Source organism: Dama dama, chromosome 28 (assembly GCF_033118175.1).
Source record: "Dama dama isolate Ldn47 chromosome 28, ASM3311817v1, whole genome shotgun sequence".
NCBI lineage: Eukaryota > Metazoa > Chordata > Mammalia > Artiodactyla > Cervidae > Dama > Dama dama.
In genome coordinates this window covers 31,712,548-31,733,561 of record NC_083708.1, presented here as the reverse complement: position 1 = coordinate 31,733,561, position 21,014 = coordinate 31,712,548, and the positions used below count along the sequence as shown (strand labels likewise).

Below are 21,014 nucleotides of genomic sequence, written 5' to 3'. Positions count from 1 at the left end.
CACTGTATCTAACGCAACATGATCTGTCACTGCCCTCTATCCTTTTATTGTTTGTTTGTTTTTTAAATAATATTTCTACTTGGGGCTTCCCTGGTGGCTCAGTTGGTAAAGAATCCGCCTGCAACGCGGGAGACGTGGGTTCGAACCCTGGGTTGGGAAGATCCCCTGGAGAAGGGAATGGCTACCTACTCTAGTATTCTGGCCTGGAGAATTCCATGGACTGGATAGTCCACGGGGTCACAAAGAGTTGGACACAACTGAGAGACTTTCACTTCACTTCTCTACTTGGCATTATACTTCCATTTCTCCAACTCACCCCACTAAAACGGCCAGGGATGCTTTGTTCACTGATGAACCTCCGGTGCTAAGAACAGCACCTGGCAAAAATGCAGGGGCTCAGTAAATATTTGGCAAATCAATAAAAGAATGAAAATCCACTTAATCTACTAATTTTGGTTTGTATTATGGGTCAGACACCCTAAGCTCTAGATAGTAGGTGATCTACAGTAGTCTCCACAGTATGAAGAAAATAAGGAGGAGGAACAGACACAAATATGCACAGTGTTATACTTTGATAATACAGAAAAATAACATATAGAATTAGTAGGAGGGGGTGGGTTCTTGCTCAGTCACAATGAACTAAAAACAGTCCATTGTCTATAAATAGTATATCATTGATGATCTTATTCAAATGTGTTCTCAGTAGTAGAGATACACTACACCCAGTTGAAAAGAGGCAAGGTAAGGAACAGAGAACAATTTTTTGAAGAAATGATTTACCAAGAATCATTGTCATTCAAAAAAACTGAAAGATTAATATTAAAGAATTTATCATTGTCATCTCAAGTGTTATGAATATTTTTATAGAAAACATATATGCTTTAATATTTTTAGATATGTAACTGAGCATACAGCTAGGTTAAAAATGTATAAATATTCCTTACCTGAATTTCCAAAATCATCCTGTTAATCTCATCTTGTTGGCTATCTATTATCTAGAACATAGGAAATATATCAGTCTGAATCAATTTTTTTTCATTGCTTTTTTAGAACTACTAAATTTCAAGAAAACTAAAGCACACAGAGTCATGAATTTTTAAAGAAAATCAAAATGTGACTTTTTTTTTTTACAGAAGTATTTATACAAAGTATCCTTTAAATAGCCATATGATTTGGATCACACATATAAAAAACTGCAAATGCCTTACTCTAGTTCTTGATAAACCTTTAATCTTTACATTTTATAAAAACAAATTTGAGGAACTTCCCTGATGGTCCAGTAGCTAAAACTCTGTGCTCCCAATGCAGGGGAGCTGGTTTTGATCCCTGGTCAGGGAACTAGATACCACCCCAACCAAGAGTTTGATGCCACACCTAAGGATCCTGTGAGCCATAAATAAGACCCGGCGCAACCAAATAAATAAATATTTTAAAAAATAGTAAGTTTGAAACAGATTTTGAATAATTTAGGAAAGAAAAAGATATCCTTTTGTTTTTGCTAAGAAATAATATAACTTCCTTAGTTTGGATTTAATTTAAAGTTACTTAAATTGTTATTTTCTTTCCTAATAAAGACATTCAAGCTAAAAATTCTGTAAAAGCTGCTAAATATTAGTAAAAATATAAGTCAAATAAAGTAAATAAGTTATATATACACACATATATCTACAGATTTCACTATCAAAGTTCACTATTAAAGATATGTACTGACCTTATTGGCATTCTCATTTTGTTCTCTCAGGTTATCATTTTCATTCTGAAGCTGTTTTGCATCTAACATGGGAAGGCGAATTCCATCTTCAAGGCATCTTTCTACTTTTTGCTGCAAACTGTTTTAGAGACATAATTATATGAAGAAAATAAGCTCTATGTGCTGGTTTTGGTAGATGACTTCAACATAAGTGAAGTCTCTTCTTAGGGTCTGTAACATATTTTAAGTAAGCAATAATAAAAACCTACAGAGAGTAGATGAGTAAGTTTGAGTACCTACATTTCTTACAAGTAAAAAATATAATGGAGGTAGGTCATCTTTTCAGAAACAGCAAATGTGAGACCACATTCGCTTAGTATGTGAAAATCTTCAGGACCCTAATCTGAACCCTGCAATCTAAACTCTGTTCTTTCCCTTCTTCCCAAAAGCCGAGTTCCTTGATTAAGGAATGTGGTAGGTAGTTCCTTGACTGTGGTAGAGAGCCCAAGAATATGGATATATGTCTTTTGCCCTTCGAGTTCAGCAAAAGTTTGTTCATAAAGATATCTGTTACCTAATCAGCAGAATTCCATTTCTCCTTCATGAATGAGAGCAACAATCCAGTTCCTTTTTACAATAATCTGCATTTCTATCAACAGCTTTTTTTAATTTCCTTCAGCATTCTTATTAACTTTATTCTGAACCTGGGATGTAGTAGACTGGAAAGGTCAGGTTCATTGTTTATTCCTTTAGGGAATTCTCTCGATCTTTTAATTGGGAGCGGTTCCTTTGCTTCTGCATTTTACTCATATTTCTCTAACTGTATGAGTTTAGGAGAAACAGTTACTTAGAGGTCTTGAGGGGCTGTTTTGTGCGAGTATCTCTGTGTAGTCTGTCTGAATATAATTTTTTTGACGCAAGGGCTATTTTTAGTGTGGATTTCTGCCACGTCTTTCCTCAGTGTGTTGGCCCAACAGGTATGATCGGTGTTGTAATGGCCAGAATCTGTACTGGATGTTGAGTGGGGCCTCCTCTTTGAAAAGCAATAATCTTATACATTTATTATGTGACATAACAGTTCCTCATGCTATGCTTGGCACAAAGTTGCATTTATGAGGAAACAATAAAAGGAAGCCCTTCTGGTATATTAAGAAAAAAAGATAAGGGGCGGGGGGAGGTGTCAGCTTTGAGAAAGGAAGAGTAGTATTGTTTAGGTTAAAAGAAACTATGCCATTAACAACAATGACCCAAACCAAACCAAAACAGCAAGACACCTAGAAATAGTTTTACTTTAGCATGTAGTCATATTCAAGAGTTGCAGCCTACTAAAAGAAAAGGAATTCCTTTAATGTGGATTTTTATATTTTCATTATTTTCCTCTTTCAACTATTATGGCTGTCATGTTTTGTCTCCCCTTCCACATCCCTCAAAAAGAAGAAATACCATATCTAGTCTGTAGACACAGAATTGACAGTACGAAATAGTACAATGAGGTATTCAGATGTGTTCATAAATAATGGCACCAGAGAAGTTTTCACATATAACAAATACACTGTACGGCTTTGTAATATACTGTTACTTGTCATAAAAGTATCTGCTTCTTCAGTCTAAGAGTGAAGAAATATGTTATTTCTATCTCAGAATGTTTTTGTCCCAATTCAGAGTTAAGATACCATTTCTATGTATTTATTATAAACATTTCAAGAAAAATAAATTACATCAAGACTATTAAGGCTTTTCATTAAAAAGAAAACAAAAGAGTCAGTGATGTAGAAGGAAAAATGTACTCTGTCATGTAAAAATATCAAAAAAGTATTCCTTCATGTACACATTCTCATTTTGTTTATGTTATAAAGCATGCTCATTTAGAAAAGTAATAAATCTTTTGAGCAGCAAAGGTACCAACTACTGCATTACTATGAATTCCTTCCACATATTTCACTTAGATTTCATTTCTAAATGAAAAACTTTTGCCTCATTTTTAAATCCCAAAAGTTCTTACATATTCACAAAACAGGAAACTTGGGAATCGTATATAAAAACAGATCAATGTAATGATATAATTTATAGTCACATGCTGCTGCTAAGTCACTTCAGTCGTGTCTGATCTGTGTGACCCCATAGATGGCAGCCCACCAGGCTCCGCCATCCCTGGGATTCTCCAGGCAAGAACACTGGAGTGGGTTGCCATTTCCTTCTCCAATGCATGAAAGTGAAAAGTGAAAGTGAAGTCGCTCAGTCGTGTCCAACTCTTCGAGACCCCATGGACTGCAGCCCACCAGGCTCCTCTGCCCATGGGATTTTCCAGGCAAGAGTGCTGGAGTGGGGTGCCATTGCCTTCTCCTATAGTCACATAATACATCTTATATTCTTCTGAAACTTAAGGAATACTAACTACATCATCTAGTTGAGGAAACTGAAATAACACTCCTACCCCCAAAGTCAGCTGACACTATAGGCATACAAGCGCCGAAGAATTTTAGAACACCTTCTCTGGTCCTTTATGTTTATTAGAAATCAAGAGAACTTTCCTGGGATGATGTCATCTCAGGATCAAGAAACTGAAAATATGGAAAATGAATTCTGTAATGCACTAAACTAAATCTTTCCAAATCAAGAATACCAAGCTCAATATTCTCCAAAAGCATAATAAAAGAGAAAATCAAAATAAAAGAGAAGGTATAAAATCATATTAAATATGTAAAAGCACACAATGGAACAAAACAAACATTCAAATTATTTTCAGGTGTTCCTAGTTCTACTCATAAAAACACAGCTTGAGTTTATGACTGTAACACTCTATAAAACAACAAATGCATTATCCCTTGGCCTTTTGCCCTAAGATTAAAGAAAGATACATGGTTGAATTAACAGAGGTCAGGAAGCTGTTGCGACTAGAGAATAGGATATAAGATGTGGAGTGATAAAAAGAAATTTAAGATCAAGAAAGCAGAAAACAGGAGAAAAATAAAGGTAGAGTCAAAGGTGTATGGATTTTTTTGAAGCTGAGATTAGAGACACTGAGGACTGAATTGTCCTAGAAATCAGAGGTTTTCTGCACTGAAATCCAAGGGAAAAATGTAGACCAGACATATTTAAGACTTAGAAAATAGTAGAAAAGCAATATTAACATAGAATTACCTGAAGGATTTTCACTAAAAAAGTTATGCTGAGTTATATATAATTGATACAAGCATTAAGAGTGTCTTAAATTCAGTTTTTTGTTGCTTTGTTGTTTTCCTCTTTAGGATAGTTTTCCTACTAATAAGTTGATCATCTATTAAGGTTTTTAAAGTTCTAAAAAACAGAGTATATGTTGATGAATATACAGCCTAGTTTTCTAGGTTTTTCAGGAATCCAATATCAATTTTCATTTACATTAACAAAATATACAAGCAAATAATATACACTGCAGTTCTAACTGATTAAATTAGAAGAGTCCTGTGAGCTGAGAGAAATGTGAGAAAACTTGGAAGGTACCTGGCAAAGAGCCACATCTGTTACTCTGCAATCAGGTGAAATGGGACCAGTTAGGACACTCTGACAGGTCCCATTAGGGAGTGCAGTCCGGCTGCTCCTCTTTTTGTTATTTAGAATTTTTACGTATTCTTTGACAAAGCCGTTAGATAAAGGGTTTGTGTTAATGCTTCCTGTTTTCAATTGGTGTCTTTTAAGAAAACTATTCTCATCTAAAATCATCTAAAACCAAGATGTCAGTACATTGGATCAAATAAATTGCAACTGAGACAAACTGTTTTGATGACATAATACATTTAGTTATCAACAGTACATCTTTAAGAAAAATAATAGAGCACTAATTATAAATTAACTCATTTTAAGTGAAAATACTCTTTGAAAAAATAAACTAAAAATAACATAAAAGGATTACTGAGGGTTTCTTACCTTTGAACTGTAGTCACCAACTCCTTTTCTTTCTTTTTCTGGCATATGAGCTGTGCCTCTTTTTCTTGATACTGTTTTTTGAACTCTTCAAGCTTTTTTTCCACATCTATCAAAGTCTCTTGCAAATTCTTATTTTTTTCTTCTAGAACTTGAAGCTAAAGAGAAATTTTTTAAAAGTTCATAACACAAAGAATATTAAATGTGTTCCTACTAGAAATCAATACCAGCCTCTCAAGAATTAGTAGACCGATTGTTAAAATCACACTAACTTCATCTCACGTATAGAACTCAACACTTGATCTCCTCCTTTGCATAAAAGGGGGCCGAGAGAATGGGATTTTGGAGAAGAGGCGAATACAGTCAGAAATTTCTGGAAGCCATAGACAGAAAGGTGAATAATCTCAGTTTATGGGTATAATTCTATTTTTAATTGTGGCAAAATATACCTCATATAAAATCTACCATCTTAATAACCATTTTTAAATCTATAATTCAGTAGAGTTCAGTACATTCACATTGTCATAAACTAATCAGAACTCTTTTCATCTTGCAAAACAAACTTTCTACCCATGAACAACTCTCCATCTACATCTCCCCTCAACTCCTGGCAATCACCCTTTGACTTTCTGTCTCTAGGTCTCTATGAATTCAATTACTTTAGGTACCTCATACCTATTTTCTCTGATTCATTTATCTTTAATCTATTTATCTTTGTGATTGGTTTATTTCACTTAGCAAATGGCCACAGGTTCACCCATGTTGCAGTATATGTAAGAAAGTTGTTCCTTTTTAAGGCTATAATGTATGTATACATATATATAATGTATGTTATGACATCCACGATGTCATCCATTCGTCCACGGATGGACACTCGAGCTGCCTCTACATTGTGACTATTGGAAATAACGCTGTTATGAACACACATTGTTCTCAAACATCTATTTGAGACTCTGCTTTCCATTATTTTTAGTATACGCCCAGAAGCAGAATTAATGGAGCACACAGTAACCCTGTTTTCAGTATTTGTGAGGACTCACACGGTTCACAACAGTGGCGGCACCACACTACCTCCCCCCGACAGTGCAGGAGGACCTAGGATTTCTCCACACCACCACCAGTGCTTGTTACTTTCTGCTTTTTAGACAATTAGCCTCTAATGGGTATAATGTGGCATGAACACACATTTTAAAATCTATAGTCCTCTCTGTTCCTGCTCAAACCCTTGTGGGTCCTTCTTTAGTTCCTTCATGATATCACCCTCTCTTAGTTTTACAACTTATAAATTAATGTAAACACAGTGTGCTGTAGGTCTAAAGTCTACCGAGTAACGATACACCATGGATTAGATCAATGATTCTCATCCCTCCACTCCCTGCAGGAGACATCTGGAAAAGTCTGTAGACATTTTTGGTTTAGTGGGAAGAGAAGGAGCAGTGCTACCGGCATCCAGTAGACAGAGGCCAGAAATGTTGTTAAGCATCCTTTAACGCTCAGGATAGAGTCAAACAACAAAATACTACTTGCCCTCAAATATCAATAGTATGGAGATTGAAAATCCCATGATCAGAAAGACTTTAAGACTAAAGAGTAGGTTTAATGGACTACTCTAAATTTGTAGCATTTACAAATAAGGCCTCACGGGGAAAGGCTTTACCAGAGTTGGTAAAGGGACTTTGGATGAGATATTGCTAAGAAAGGAAAACAGTCAGAAGTCAGAGGAGTGAATGGAGGTCATAGATTAAAGTATAAGAAAGAATTTATGGAAAGATTAAGAAGAATGATGAAAAGAAGACAAATATCTAGAAAGATGTCCAGAAAGGTCTTGTTAAGCCTCGGTGGCTCCCAGAGAATACTGGGAAAAGTCAGAACTGAGGTGCATGTGGTGGGTGCATGGAGTGGGGTGTCAGTGGTTTAGAAACTATCTTTTAGAGTAGAACAGTGAGAGAGTTAAAGACACAGGTTCATTAGGCAGGAAACCGCATATTAATTAAGAAAAAGAAAGATCTATTCATGCTTAAATGAACAAAGTTTCTAATTAAAGTTAATCCTAAAAACAGCAATTAAGCACACAGATTTAACTTACAATTAGCCAAATATACAACCAAAAATTTTAATTATAAAAATTTACAAAATGAATGAAAAACTATAAATTTCAGATGTCAAAAGAGTAAATTCAAAAAAGAATATGTTTACTGCCATTTAAAGATCAGCATTTTATTTCGTGTTACCTGTAGACTCTGACTCTGCACATCATCAAGAGTTGGAAGATCAGCCAGATACTTTTCCAAGGTCTCAATTCTTCTCTGCTTTTCTTTATTCTGTTCAGACTCCTTCTGGCATTTCTTTTTCAAGCTACTGATGTATCTATCTCTGGTTTTAAGCTAAAGAAAAAGATTAAGAATCTTTAGTGGTTTTGTGTCAAAAAAATAATAATCATTATTATTATTATATAAACATCCTAATCTTAGATATCACTGAATTCGCCAACAGTTACAGATATAGCTAACATCACTTCCAACTTACGTATGAGTTACCTTATTTCATAAATTCTAAGATTCACATTTTTGCAAATTCTCTTATCACTGAAATTAAGAGTTTGGGAATTTTTTATTTGCTTTACAACTGATGATGTTTTATAAACTGCAGTCAGCCAGGCTGCAAGAATGATATAGTTTTTATTGTCTGCACATGTGCAAATCTGGTCAAGACTATTCATATCTTTGTCATTTCAACAGTATTATGTACAAGTTGAAAGAGTGCTAAGTTTAAATGGCATTTAAAATACTTTCGAAATGTTACATTACAGTTTGGCATTGAAAAACTAATTTTATATAGTTTGGCATTGAAAAACCAATTTATTTTGACATTGTTTCTGTCTTGGTACCCAGAAAGACACAAACAGTTTCAGGGTATAATTCTGAAATCAGTGAAGCAAGTATTCATCTCTAGAATGATGACTTTAATTTATTTCTTGCAAAGTTATGTGCAATGTTTTATGTGAATTAAGAAAAGAAGATATCTATAAGTAATTAAAGCTGTTTTGTTACTTACAGACAAAGGAATTGCTTATCGTGTAACAAATAAAGCAATGCAGTCAAAGCCAGGACACTTACCAAAATGATCAAATACTTAAGAATAAATAATGGGAATAGTGAGAGTAATCCACAGCTCAAGCAAGGCTGTTGTTAAGCACTGTGTCAAACTGAACTTGCAGCATATCTTCCTTCCAAAAATTATATAAAATAAAAACGTACCTTATCAATGCCACCCTAGGACTGATGAAATACATTAACTGAACACCTACTAGAGAACATATACAATTCATAATACTAGTAAATCCCAATTTGTACAGGTTGAACCTCAGATTTTTATGTGTTACTTGTTTTTGCCTTTCCACCTGAAACATACAAATCTTTAGATTCTGTAGATACTACTGCTACAGCTCTTTCATACTCAAGATCAATTAAAAACAAAGCATATACAAAGAGTTGCCTAAAAAGTAAACTCTAGACTATGTTTACTATAAATGGCCTGTCTTTCAGACATTTAATATTATTTCACAAGTTTACAGGGTTCTAAAAAAACTTAATAGCCTTTTCTCATACTCACCATGGACATAAGTAGTAATTGGCAGTATAACGGATTACTCCTCCAAATTTTATAAAAACTAATGCTTGGCCACAATCTAGTTTCTTTTGTGCTTTATCTAATTTCTCCCAGGTCCAGTGTATAACAACTTTTATTAAAATAATTTCAATTAGAAAAACACATCACATCTTATTTCATCTATTTATTCCATTAATAAAATTAGGATCCACCTAGTTCTTTGGGTAAGGAGCAACACTGGTAAAACAGACAAATCCTAATATGTGCTGGGGCTTTCTGAGGACTAAAATCAAGGTGCTGGTGTGACACTTTAACCTGCTCTCTAAGGACTTACGGACACTGGCACTGGTTGTGCCCGGAAAAGACCACACAATCCTGTTTTCGCCTTAGCAAATGACCCTGTAAGTTACGTAACTAACCAGTCCACTTTTACTGCATGCTCCCTAATTTACACTTCATGTTTAGCTGTCTTAAATGTGACATAACTGTGACCTCAGAAAGGAGCCACTAGAGTAACATAGTCACGCTGTCTTCTGCCATGCAAAGGCGTCCGAGGTATCTTCTCTTCCTCTGGTTAGTCAAGTCTCTTCTTTGCTTCATGTCAAGCTTGCTGCTCTGGATCACAGATCTTGGCCAACACTTGATCAAACATCATCTCTGTTATGTGTGACCACAAGCAGCTGATCACACATAATTATTGGATCTAGTTTTCTTGTTTTTCTTTACCCTGCTGACTGATGAGAAGTTCTCTATTTTCTGGTTTTTGTTTATTTAAAGTTTTGTGTTTCAGATTAATAGAGGTCACTGAATTTTGAACTCCAGTAATTACCTACGGGTAAATGAATTGATGCTTTCAAACTGTTGGGCTGAAGAAGACTCTCCAGAGTCTCTTGGATTGCAAGATCAAACTAGTCAATCCTAAAGGAAACCAACCCTGAATATTCAAATAATTGGACAGACTGATGCTGAAGCTCCAATATTTTGGCCACCTGAGGCAAAGAGCTGACTCACTGGAAAAGACCCTGATGCTGGGACAGCCTGAAGGCAGGGGGAGAAGGGGACAACAGATGAGAGTGTTGGATGGCATCACTAACTCAGTGGACATGAGTTTGAGCACTCCAGGAGATGGTGAAGGATAGGGAAGTCTGGCAAGCTGCAGTCCATGCAGTTACAAAGAGTTGGACATAACTCCGTGACTGAACAACAGTAACAAAAAATGAAAAGAAAGTAAAATGGAAAGGGTTAGTCACTGAGTTATGTCTGACTCTTTGTGAGTCTATGGACTGCAGCCCTCCAGGCTCCTGTGTCCATGGAATTTTTCAGGCAAGAATATTAGAGTGTGTAACCATTCCCTTCTCCAGAGGATCTTCCCAACCCAGGGACTGAACCTGGGTCTCCTGCATTGCAGGCAGATTCTTTGCTGTCTGAGCCCCCAGGGAAGCCATCAGATGAGACAATGCTAATAAATCTTTCTTATTTCAGTTATGAAAAGCTAAGATTTTTCTTTCAAGGAGGTACTATGCAATACTGAGATCATTCCTTGAAGGCAATAGGAGAGTCCCATTTTAGAAGAACTTTACAAACAGATTTATTTTTCTTTAATTTAAATACAATTATTAGAACAAAATAGACTAGGGAGAAAGTATTTTCCTCTAATTTTTTTTATAAATCATTATTAGAACCAAGGCAGCAAACAAAGAGTTAAATTGTCTTGAATTTTACTTCTAGCTTTTCAACAATTTCTATCTACCATGTAAAATGTCAAATTTTTTTTGGAAGATAAAAAATTTTAGCTTGTGTGTGTGTGTGTGTGTGTGTGTGTGTACACACATATATATCTATACTGACTCAAAAATATCAAAGACTTCCTTATCAATAGTGCCAATCTTGTCTACAGAAAATCATGGTGACTGCCTTAAGATCACCTGAATGGAAGGTCAGTTAATAGAATAATAAGTTGAGTGTAACAAGAGAAGTCTGAAGCCAGTTCCACAACTAAGTAGCTGCTTAAGATGATTTTTAAATGATACTATAATGGAATGAGATGAAGTATGTGAAAATACTTTAATAAAGGCAGAAAGGTCAAATAAATGTACAGATATATTGTGTATATATAGGCATTTGGCTTTCAGTTACTTATTCTATTCAAGGGCTTCAGCTTAAATAACTTGAAATCATGTGCTTCTGAAAGAAAGACCATTTTTATTTCATTTAGCAATCCTTCATACCACACATGACAAAGATACAGGACCCAAAAAGAAAAAGGAGAAAAGTTATTGGTGTCACATCTCAGCATAGGTAACTAAAAAGAGCTTTACTATTATTTAGAAAGACATAATATAATATACAATGCTATTTTTGTTTCTCAAAAAAAATGCCTGGATTTTTGTCGATAGCACAGGGTTTCTCAAAAGTTACTATAAAACTATTCACTTTAGTATAATAAACTTGGTAAGACACCTGGCATACAGGAGACAACAAAAAAATCGTATGCTGAAGGAATGCCCTTGGCTTATTCAACTTTTTTAAAAATACCTACCTTTTCCTCCAGTTTCTTCTTCTCGTCACTAAATTGGCTTATTCTTTGTTTGAGAAACTGATTGAGCTGTAAAACTTCTTTCTCAGTAGACGCAAGCTTTTGCTCAAGTTCCTCGTGCTGGGAATGGGATGCTGACTGGTCTGAAAATGGAGTCTGGAGAGAGGTGTTCTCATATTGTGGCTATTCAGAAAGAGAAACACACAGGCAAGGCTTTAAAAGTTTACTTGTCCTGAACCAATGGAAAGAAACTGGAAATGAGGGACAGGACAAAGAGCACACACAGCCTTTAATGACAGACCTCGGCATAAATCCCAGCTCTCCTGCTTCCCAGTTATGTGCCATGATCAATTCAAATTACCTACCAGGGCCAAGTGACATGAAGTTCCTAGCACAAGGCAGAAGCTAAATAGAAAGTAGTTATTATTTGGTTAAAAGGCATAATTAGAATGTAAAAAGTACTTTATAAGAAGTAAAAGTTCTGGGGAAATAAAGACTAAAGAAGTCTTTTCTCACAGGTGGTCATTTTTAGCAAACAGGTAAATAAGACATCCCTAATAAAGTTAATACATACCAATAAATACATATCAATAAGTATTAATAGAGTGCTTCCCCTAACCAGAAAGTAAGGCTCATGAAATCAGGAATTTTTGTCCATCTTAATTGTGCTTTTATCCCTATTTCATAGAGCAGGGACTGGGCACAAGATGAGTTCAAAAATAATTGCTAAATGAACAAATGTATTATTCCCTTCATGAGCAAGGCTTTAAAGGAGAGTCAGACAAGAGCTGAAAGAGAGAAGATAAAGGCAAATGATATATCTGATAAGAGGTTAATATCCAAAATACACAAAGAACTCATACAACTCAACATCAAGGGAAAAAAAAAAAGAAAAAACCAATTAAAAAATGGACAGAGGAGCTGAAAAAGATTTTTTCAAAGAACACACACAGATGGCCAACAGGTACGTGAAAAGATGCTCAACATCACTAACTGTTGGGGAAATGCAAATCAAAGCCACAGTGAGATACGACCTCATACCTGTCAAAATGGCTATCATCAGAAAGACGACAAGTAACAAGTGCTGGCCTTTCTTCTTCAATTTTTAATAAAAGGAAGAAGGATCTTTCGCATTTGGGTTTTGTTCCACGCAAGTTAACTACAGGTTGAAATTCTGATATAAGATATTTTAAGTACAAACCACTCTTTGGTTCTAGTAATTCTACTACTGAAACAACTGAGGAAGTTTGAATTTAGGATAAAGACCTGGTCCTCATTTTCCACCTATGAGACTTAGCAATGTCTAGTTCTCAGGTCATTTTGATGGTAAAGTCATTCAAAGTTTTTAACAGACAAATAGAATTTACTTCTCAAGAGATATGTTTTTCATCTATAAACTAATTTAAAAGGTATTTTTTTTTTATTTCAAAAATATACTTTTTAAACCTAGAATATACAGAATATTAAAAGCATACTTTCCTTTTTTAAATATACTAAGGAGTTAGGATGAACAAGTTATGGACCCAAAAAATGTGCAAATACAAAATGCTGTGCATAAAAAGTAATGTTTATAAATCCAAGGAAAAAATTCCTTTGCTGCTCTTCACAGAAATAGAATAAACAACCCTAAAGTATGTGTGGAACCAGAAAAGGCCCTGGACAACCAAAGCAATACTTAGAAAAAGAATAAAACCAGAGGCATCACACTTCTAGATCCCAAGTTACCCTACAAATCACAGCAATAAAACTGGTACAGGCATGGACACACCGACCACTGAAGCTGAATGGAGAGCCCAGAGTTAAACTCTGAAATATAATGTCAACCAGTATTCAACAAGGAGCCAAGTACCCAGTGGGTATGGTGCTGGGAAAGCTGTAGAAACACATGCAGAACAATGAAAGCAGACCCCTACATCACATGACTCACAAAAATTAACATAGGACCTGATACCATAAAACTCCCAGAGGAAAGCATAGGGAAGAAGTCATTGATATTTGTCTTGGCAATGACTTTTTTCTTACATAATGCCAAAAGGACAACAAAAGCAAAAATCAATGAATGAGACTAATCAAACTAAAAAAGAAGAACAGTAAAAGAAACAACTAACAAAATGAAAAGACAACCTGTTGAATGGGAGGACATTTTATAAACCCCATATCAGATAAGGGGTTAAAATCCAAAATACTAAAGACTCATTCAACTTAACAAGACAACCTGGTTGAAAAATAGGCAGAAGAACTAAACAAACATATTTCCCAAGAGAAAATCAAAATGGTCAACAGACACATGAAAAAATGCTCAACATCACATCAGGGAATGCTAATCATCAGAGAAATTCACATCAAAGTCAAAATAATATCTTACCTCCCACCTGTTAGAATGGTTATCATGAAGAAAACAAGAGATAAGGAGTACTGGTAAGGATGTGGTGGAAAGGGGACTTCTTAAACATGGTTGGTGGGAGTATAAATTAGCATGGCAATTACAGAAAACAATATGATGGTTCCTCAAAAATATAAAAAAACAAATCTACCATAGGATCCAGCAATTTCATCTCTGGATATATACCCAGAAGAAAACATGATTTCTACAAGATCTATGCACTTCCATAGTTATCGCAACATTATTTACAACAGCCAAGATAAGGAAACAATCCCAATGTCCATCAATGTATGAATGGATAAAAGATGTAATACACAATGCAGTTTATTCAGCCATGAGAAAGGAGGATATATCTTCACACATACATAGATCTTGAGCACATTATGCTAAGTGAGATAAATCAGATAAAGAAAAGCAAGTACTATATGATACCACTTACATGTGGAATCTAAATAAATTAAACCTATAATAAAGGGAGAGAACCTTCTTATCAGGGATCACGGGAAGGGGTGGAGCACCCACAGAGGATAAGAGTGTGGTGTTTCAAGTGTAAAATTTCAACAAGCAGTAAATATGTCACAAGTAGTTAATGCACAGGGTAATGAATACAGATAGTAATACTGTACTACAATTATGTAATGTGATAAATACCACTAAAATAGCAATCATATCATACAAATCTATCAAAGCAACATGCCATACACCTTAAACACACACTGTGTGTGTGTGCTGAGTCACTCAGCCGTGTCTGACTCTTCTGTGAGCCCCAGGCTCCTCCGTCCACGGGAATTCTCCAGGCAAGAGTACTGGAGAGAGTACCCAGTCCCTTCTTCAAGGGATGTTCCAGACCCAGGGGTGAAACCCAGATCTCTTGCATTGAAGGTGAATTCTTTACCCTCTGAGCTGCAAGGGAAGCCCAAACTCACTCGATATTACATGTCAAATTTGTTCAATAAAATATAAAGAAAAATAAAAAATTCCTTCACTAAGGAGAATTTTATTATCATATTAGTTGTTACTTTTAAACCTTTGCCATTTTATTCACTCTCGGTATCAATCTACCGAAAAAAAATGTACATATTTCTTGTATCCATTTAGTACTGGAAGGGGTTCCTTGCATTCTCTTTTATTACTTGCACTTACCTTTTTTTAAAAAGATTTTTTTGATGTACACCATTGTTAAAGTGTTTACTGAATTTGTTACATTGCTTCTGTTCTATGTTTTTTGGGTTTTTTTTTCACCACAAGTCATGTGGGATCTCAGATCTCTGACCAGGAATTGAACCAGCACTGGAAGGCGAAGTCTTTAACCACTGAACCACCAGGGGAGTCTCACACTTACCCTTTAAAATGAATTTCTCAACAACATTTTAATTCTCCCATATAATTTAAAATTCTTATAATATTTTTAGCAACCCCATTTTCCTTGTATTTCTACCTGTCCTTGCAGACTGACTTAGAGAGCCCTCTACTGGTCTGAAGCTATGTGTCAAAAAACATTTTCTTTAGCTTGCAGACAGACAGTAAGTTTTATGTTTTTTGGTAGTATAATAATAATCGTATAATTCCAGTAAAACCTTTATTCAGAATAATGAAGTTATAAGGAGAAACTGCATGGTTCTATTAAAATACCCTTATCAAAGCAAATTATACTACTTAAGTAATACAGAAATACCACTTTCAAATAACTGAACACTATTAATCTCAGTATGATAGAGACTTGCTGTCATGTGGTAGAACTTTTAGATGATATCACGTAATAACAAGGTATGTGATATATTAGTAACTGAATTATGATAAACAAGCTGGAATCTCTATGTTAAGTGCCTCTGCATCAAATAAGTCGGTTATTTGGTCTTTATTTATCATGTCCTGATTTTAATATAATAATGCCTTTAATAAAACTGCAAGTTTGAAAATATAATGGAGGAAAAAAATGACACTTAAATTGATTTAATTCTAAGAATAAAGATATAAACGGAAATGACCAAATAGAAGTACATACTACCATAAAGTATTTTGCCAATAGTATTCATGTTCAAATAAATGATGCAAAAATGTTCACAGCAGTATTATTCACTACAGATAAATTATGGAATCCAGCCAAGTGTCCACTGAAAGATGAGTAGAAAAGTGAAACGTGGTAGACATCCAATGGGATATTATCCGGCCTTAACAAGGAAGGAAATTCTGACACACGGTACAGTATGGATGAACCTCGAGGACGTTACGAGAAGCGAAACAAGCCAGTCACAGAAAGACAAATACTATGTACTTCCATTTAACATGAGATACCTGGAGAAATTTAGAATTACAGAGACAGAAAGCAGAATGGTAGTTGCCATGGGTCAGGGAGTGAAATGGGGAGTTACTGCTTAATGAGCAGAGTTTCACTTTTATAAGATCATGCATAGTAGCCCCAAATTAGAAACAACCCAAATTTTGACAAGCAGAAACAGGTTGAATAAATTATGCTGTTTCCATAAAATGGGAAATCAAGCAGCTGCAAAAGCAAAGGTAATGATATGGAAATAGTCATTGTATTTTATGTAATTTTACATAATATGAAGAAAAAAGTAGTAGGTTGAATATTTTATATATTTTGATACCTTTTGTGTAGGATAAAATAAATTTATCCGTGAGTTGTAATAAATGTCAACTCTGGAAGGCTATACTAGAAACTGATAATCGTGGTTCCTGTTAGTGCAGGAAAAGCATGTGAACTGGACAGATGGAAAACAGCACTGGAACATCTTTTACTACAGGCATAAATATGAACCATAGGAACAGATTATTAATCCCAAAAAGGTCCTAATCACACAGTTTATGTTTGACGCATTTTATAATACTAGTAAAACAAAAACTACAAAACCCTTTGTGATCTTACCTGCAAACCAGCCCCGTAAGAATCCTCACAATTCACATAATGTCCTAGCATGGCGTGCTGCGCTCGTAACTCATTATCTCTTATTCTTTCATGCAGGTGGGTGATCTGTTGCTTCTGCCTGCAAAACATAAGTTGGGGTCACATTACAAAAAACACTTTTCTAAGCTGATCTAATTAAAAGCAGAATTTTCAGTATTCTAATGTGGCATCAAGAGAAGTATGCTCAAGCTTAAAATTCATAATAAGAAATCTGTTTAAACCACAGTACCATGAAATATGTTAAATATAGAAAAAAGTTTATACTGAGTACTTCTGGTTACTTAAAAGAATATAATCTTTTGTAGAATACTCTTTCTAGGTTCCAACAAATCACGCTTTGCTTTCTTTCTTCTTGCTGCCTAATACACAAACTGTTTCATTCTCAGTCTGGAATGCCTTTATCTTAATATCATTATTTCCATTCATCCAAATTCTCTTCAACACACAATACCAATTGAAACATCTGAAAAAACTCATTTTAAGGAATGAGAGGTATTTTTATAAATATCATGTAGTTCAATTGTTGTACTCTGCCTGCACCTTATCTACAACATCCAGGTTGCATGATCTACACATAAACATCACCAAGAATGGAGAACTCACATGGTGGCAGATTTGCATCTCTTGATAGCACTGAAATTTCATTTTAATGTAAGCTCATGCTGGACCCAGTCACACTGAAGTTCATATGTTTCCTCAGTGGATCATAACTTAATCAAATTATATAACTTTTGTGAATGTTTCCTAAAACATTTGAAAACTGTTCATGTGTCAGGCAACATGCTAAGAGTTTTATATGTATTATCATTAATCTTCAAAAATTTAATAATAAGACTCATAAGGAGGTTATAAGAGATAGAGAAGGAAGATAGACTGAAATAAAAGAAGAGGTGACCAAAGGTATAGGGTGGAAAGAGGAAGACCAGTAAAATTTTATTATTTCAATTTGTTTATAGTATACTATAAACTATTAAGTATGTGATAACATGTCTAAAAAAAAGTAGTATCTTAAATTAAAAATATTTTATTACTAAAAAATGCTATCATTTGCGTCTTCAGCAAATGTATATGTTTCACACTAATTACATGTGGAAGTAAAATCACATTATAATTTTGCTAGGTAAATTTTAAAATCAGTGGTGAATTCTTTGGTATAGTGTGGATTTTTTTTTTAAATAGAATTCATATTAAATGTCCTTCTAACTCACCTGCTTTATAACCTGGGATTTATGATCAGATTCCTAAAGCAAGGCATATGTGACATGTCAGGTTATTAAAAGTTATTAAAACTCCAATTTCACATATATGATCAATTAACAGACGAGATTTTGCTCATAGCAATTTACAGTACATCTTTCATTTTGTGATAGATCCCATAATGCAAAATGGGGTATTTATTTATTATATTTATAGCATATTTATTCTCTATCACAAGTGTTGACTTAAGATTTGATTATTTTTATCAGTTTGAGTATTTAATACAGTTTTAATAGTGTGTTTCTAAGTTATTTTGGCTGTTTACACCTAGATATATTTATTGTTCAGTCGCTCAGCCATGTCCACCTCTTCATGACCCCACAGACTGCAGCACGCCAGGCCGCCCTATCCTCATCATCTCCCAGCGCCTGCTCAAACTGTCTGTTGAGTCAGTGATGCAATCCAACCACCTCGTCCTCTGTCGTCCCCTTCTCTGGCCTTCAATCTTTCCCATCAGGGTCTTTTCTAAAGAGTAGGCTCTTCAAATCAGGTGGCCAAAGTATGGGAGCTTCAGCTTCAGCATCATTCCCTCCAATGAATATTCAGGACTGATTTCCTTTAGGATTGACTGACTGGATCTCCTTGCAGTCCAAGGGACTCTCAAGAGTCTTCTCCTACATCACAGTTCAGAAGTGTCAATTCTTCGGTGCTCAACCTTCTTTATGGTCCAATGCTCACATCCATACATGACTACTGGAAAAACCACAGCTTTGACTAGACAGACCTTTGTCAGCAAAGTAATGTCTCTGCTTTTTAATATGCTGTCTAGGTTGATCATAACTTTTCTTCCACGGAGCAAGAGTCTTTTAATATCATGGCTGCAGTCAGAATCTACAGTGATTTTGGAGCCTGAGAAAACAGTCTCTCACTGTTTTCGTTATTTCCCCATCTATTTGCCATGAAGTGATGGGACTGGACGGCATGATCTTGGTTTTTGGAATGTTGAGATTTAGGACAGTTTTTTCACTCTCCTCTTTCACCTTCATCAAGAGGCTCTTTAGTTCCTCTTCGCTTTCTGCCATAAGGGTGGTGTCATCTGCATATCTGAGGTTATTTTGATATTTCTCCCGGCAATCTTGGTTCCGGCTTGTGCTGCATCCAGCCCGGCATTTCGTATGATATACTCTACATATAAGTTAAATAAGCAGGGTGACAATATACAGCCTGACATACTCCTTTCCCGATTTGTAACAAGTCTGTTCTCCCATGTTCAGTTCTAACTGTAGTTTTTTGACCTGCATACAGGTTTCTCAGGAGGCAGGTCAGGTGGTCTGGTATTCCCCTCTCTAAGAATTTCCCACAGTTTGTTGTGATCCACACAAAGACTTTAGTGTAGTTAATGAAGGAGAAATAGATGTCTTTCTGGAATTCTCTTGCTTTTTCTATGATTCAATAGATGTTGGCAATTTGATCTCTCGTTCCTCTGCCTTTTCTAAACCCAGCTTGAACATCTGGAAGTTCTCAGTTTATGTACTGTTGAAGTCTAGCTTGGAGAATTTTGAGCATTACTTTACTAGTGTGTGAAAGGAGTGCAATTGTGAGGTAGTTTGAACATTCTTTGGCACTGTCTTTCTTTGAGATTGGAATGAAAACTGACCTTTTCCAGTCCTGTGGCCACTGCTGAGTTTTCCAAATTTGCTGGCATATTGAGTGCAGCACTTTCACAGCATCATCTTTTAGGATTTGAAATAGCTCAACTGGAATTCCATCTTGTTCACAGTGATGCTTCCTAAGGCCCACTTGACTTCGCACTCCAAGGTGTCTGGTTCTAGGCGAGTGATCACACCATCATGGTTATCTGGGTCATTAAGATCAGGAAGAAGGCAAGGACGTCCTGCCACCTGCTGCCTTCAGCACTGTCCCTGAAGCCCCAGCTAGTGAAGACATGAGTGCAAAGTTCTGCAGCATCACAATGAGGTACAGGCGTCTCTGAGACTCACCCAGGAGCCTCCGTTCTTCCCAGAAGTACGCAGCAATGTCTTCAAAGCTCATATTGTTCCTGCGGTGGGTCCCTTAGCGCCACCACTGCCATCAGAAGATAGCCAGAGTGGGCCGGGAGCGGCCAGGGGAGGGGACACATAGGTTCCGACCAGGGCCTGGCGCAGGGCATCCGGGGCGGCAATGCGGAAACTCAGAGCCACCTCTTTGGCACGTGGACTGTACCTCCTCTCATGCCTTTTAGGTCTCGTCACAGGGTCCCAAACCAGTGCTCCCGAACCAGAACAGACTCACTGGCAGTTTAAAAAATCCTAGGTATATAGCATCGTAAAATCAATTTCTAAATCTATTTCGTTTCAAGGCCAATTGCTATACTGTGTGAAATTCCATTTGGACACCAAGCACCATAACTTAGTACTGAACTTCACAACTCTTAGGGCGGAATCCCCAGCAAGCAAGCCTCAGTTCAGATGCCAGACAAGTGGAATCCCAGGTCACCCACACTTCTAGCCAACTGCCTACAAATCTGGTGAGTTCCCCAAATTTTTATTATAGAATTTCATTGCATGGGCATGACCGATTAAACCACCAGCTGTGGGACTGAACTCAATCTCCAGTCCCCTCCTCTCCCTGGAGGCTGAACTAGCTCCAAGACCCAACCCTCTGACCACAGGGCTGGTCTCTCTGGTGAACAGCCCAGGTCCTGAAGCAGACATCCAGGGCTCAAGAATCACCTCATTAGAATAAATGCAGGTGTGTTCTAAGGCTCATGAAT

The 21,014-nt window shown here is 36.0% G+C and overlaps 1 protein-coding gene across 1 annotated transcript in view; it reads right to left on the bottom strand.

Moving 5' to 3' along the window:
• Nucleotides 1-21,014, bottom strand: part of CEP85L (centrosomal protein 85 like) — a 130,508-nt gene that overhangs the window by 22,276 nt on the left and 87,218 nt on the right. Inside the window, exons 5-10 of the mRNA XM_061131874.1 lie at nt 17,006-17,123; nt 11,739-11,918; nt 7,822-7,974; nt 5,594-5,748; nt 1,712-1,829; nt 945-995 (exon numbers count right to left, since the gene is read on the bottom strand). Of these exons, the coding sequence (XP_060987857.1) occupies nt 945-995; nt 1,712-1,829; nt 5,594-5,748; nt 7,822-7,974; nt 11,739-11,918; nt 17,006-17,123 (775 nt within the window). The remainder of the gene's footprint in view (nt 1-944; nt 996-1,711; nt 1,830-5,593; nt 5,749-7,821; nt 7,975-11,738; nt 11,919-17,005; nt 17,124-21,014) is intronic.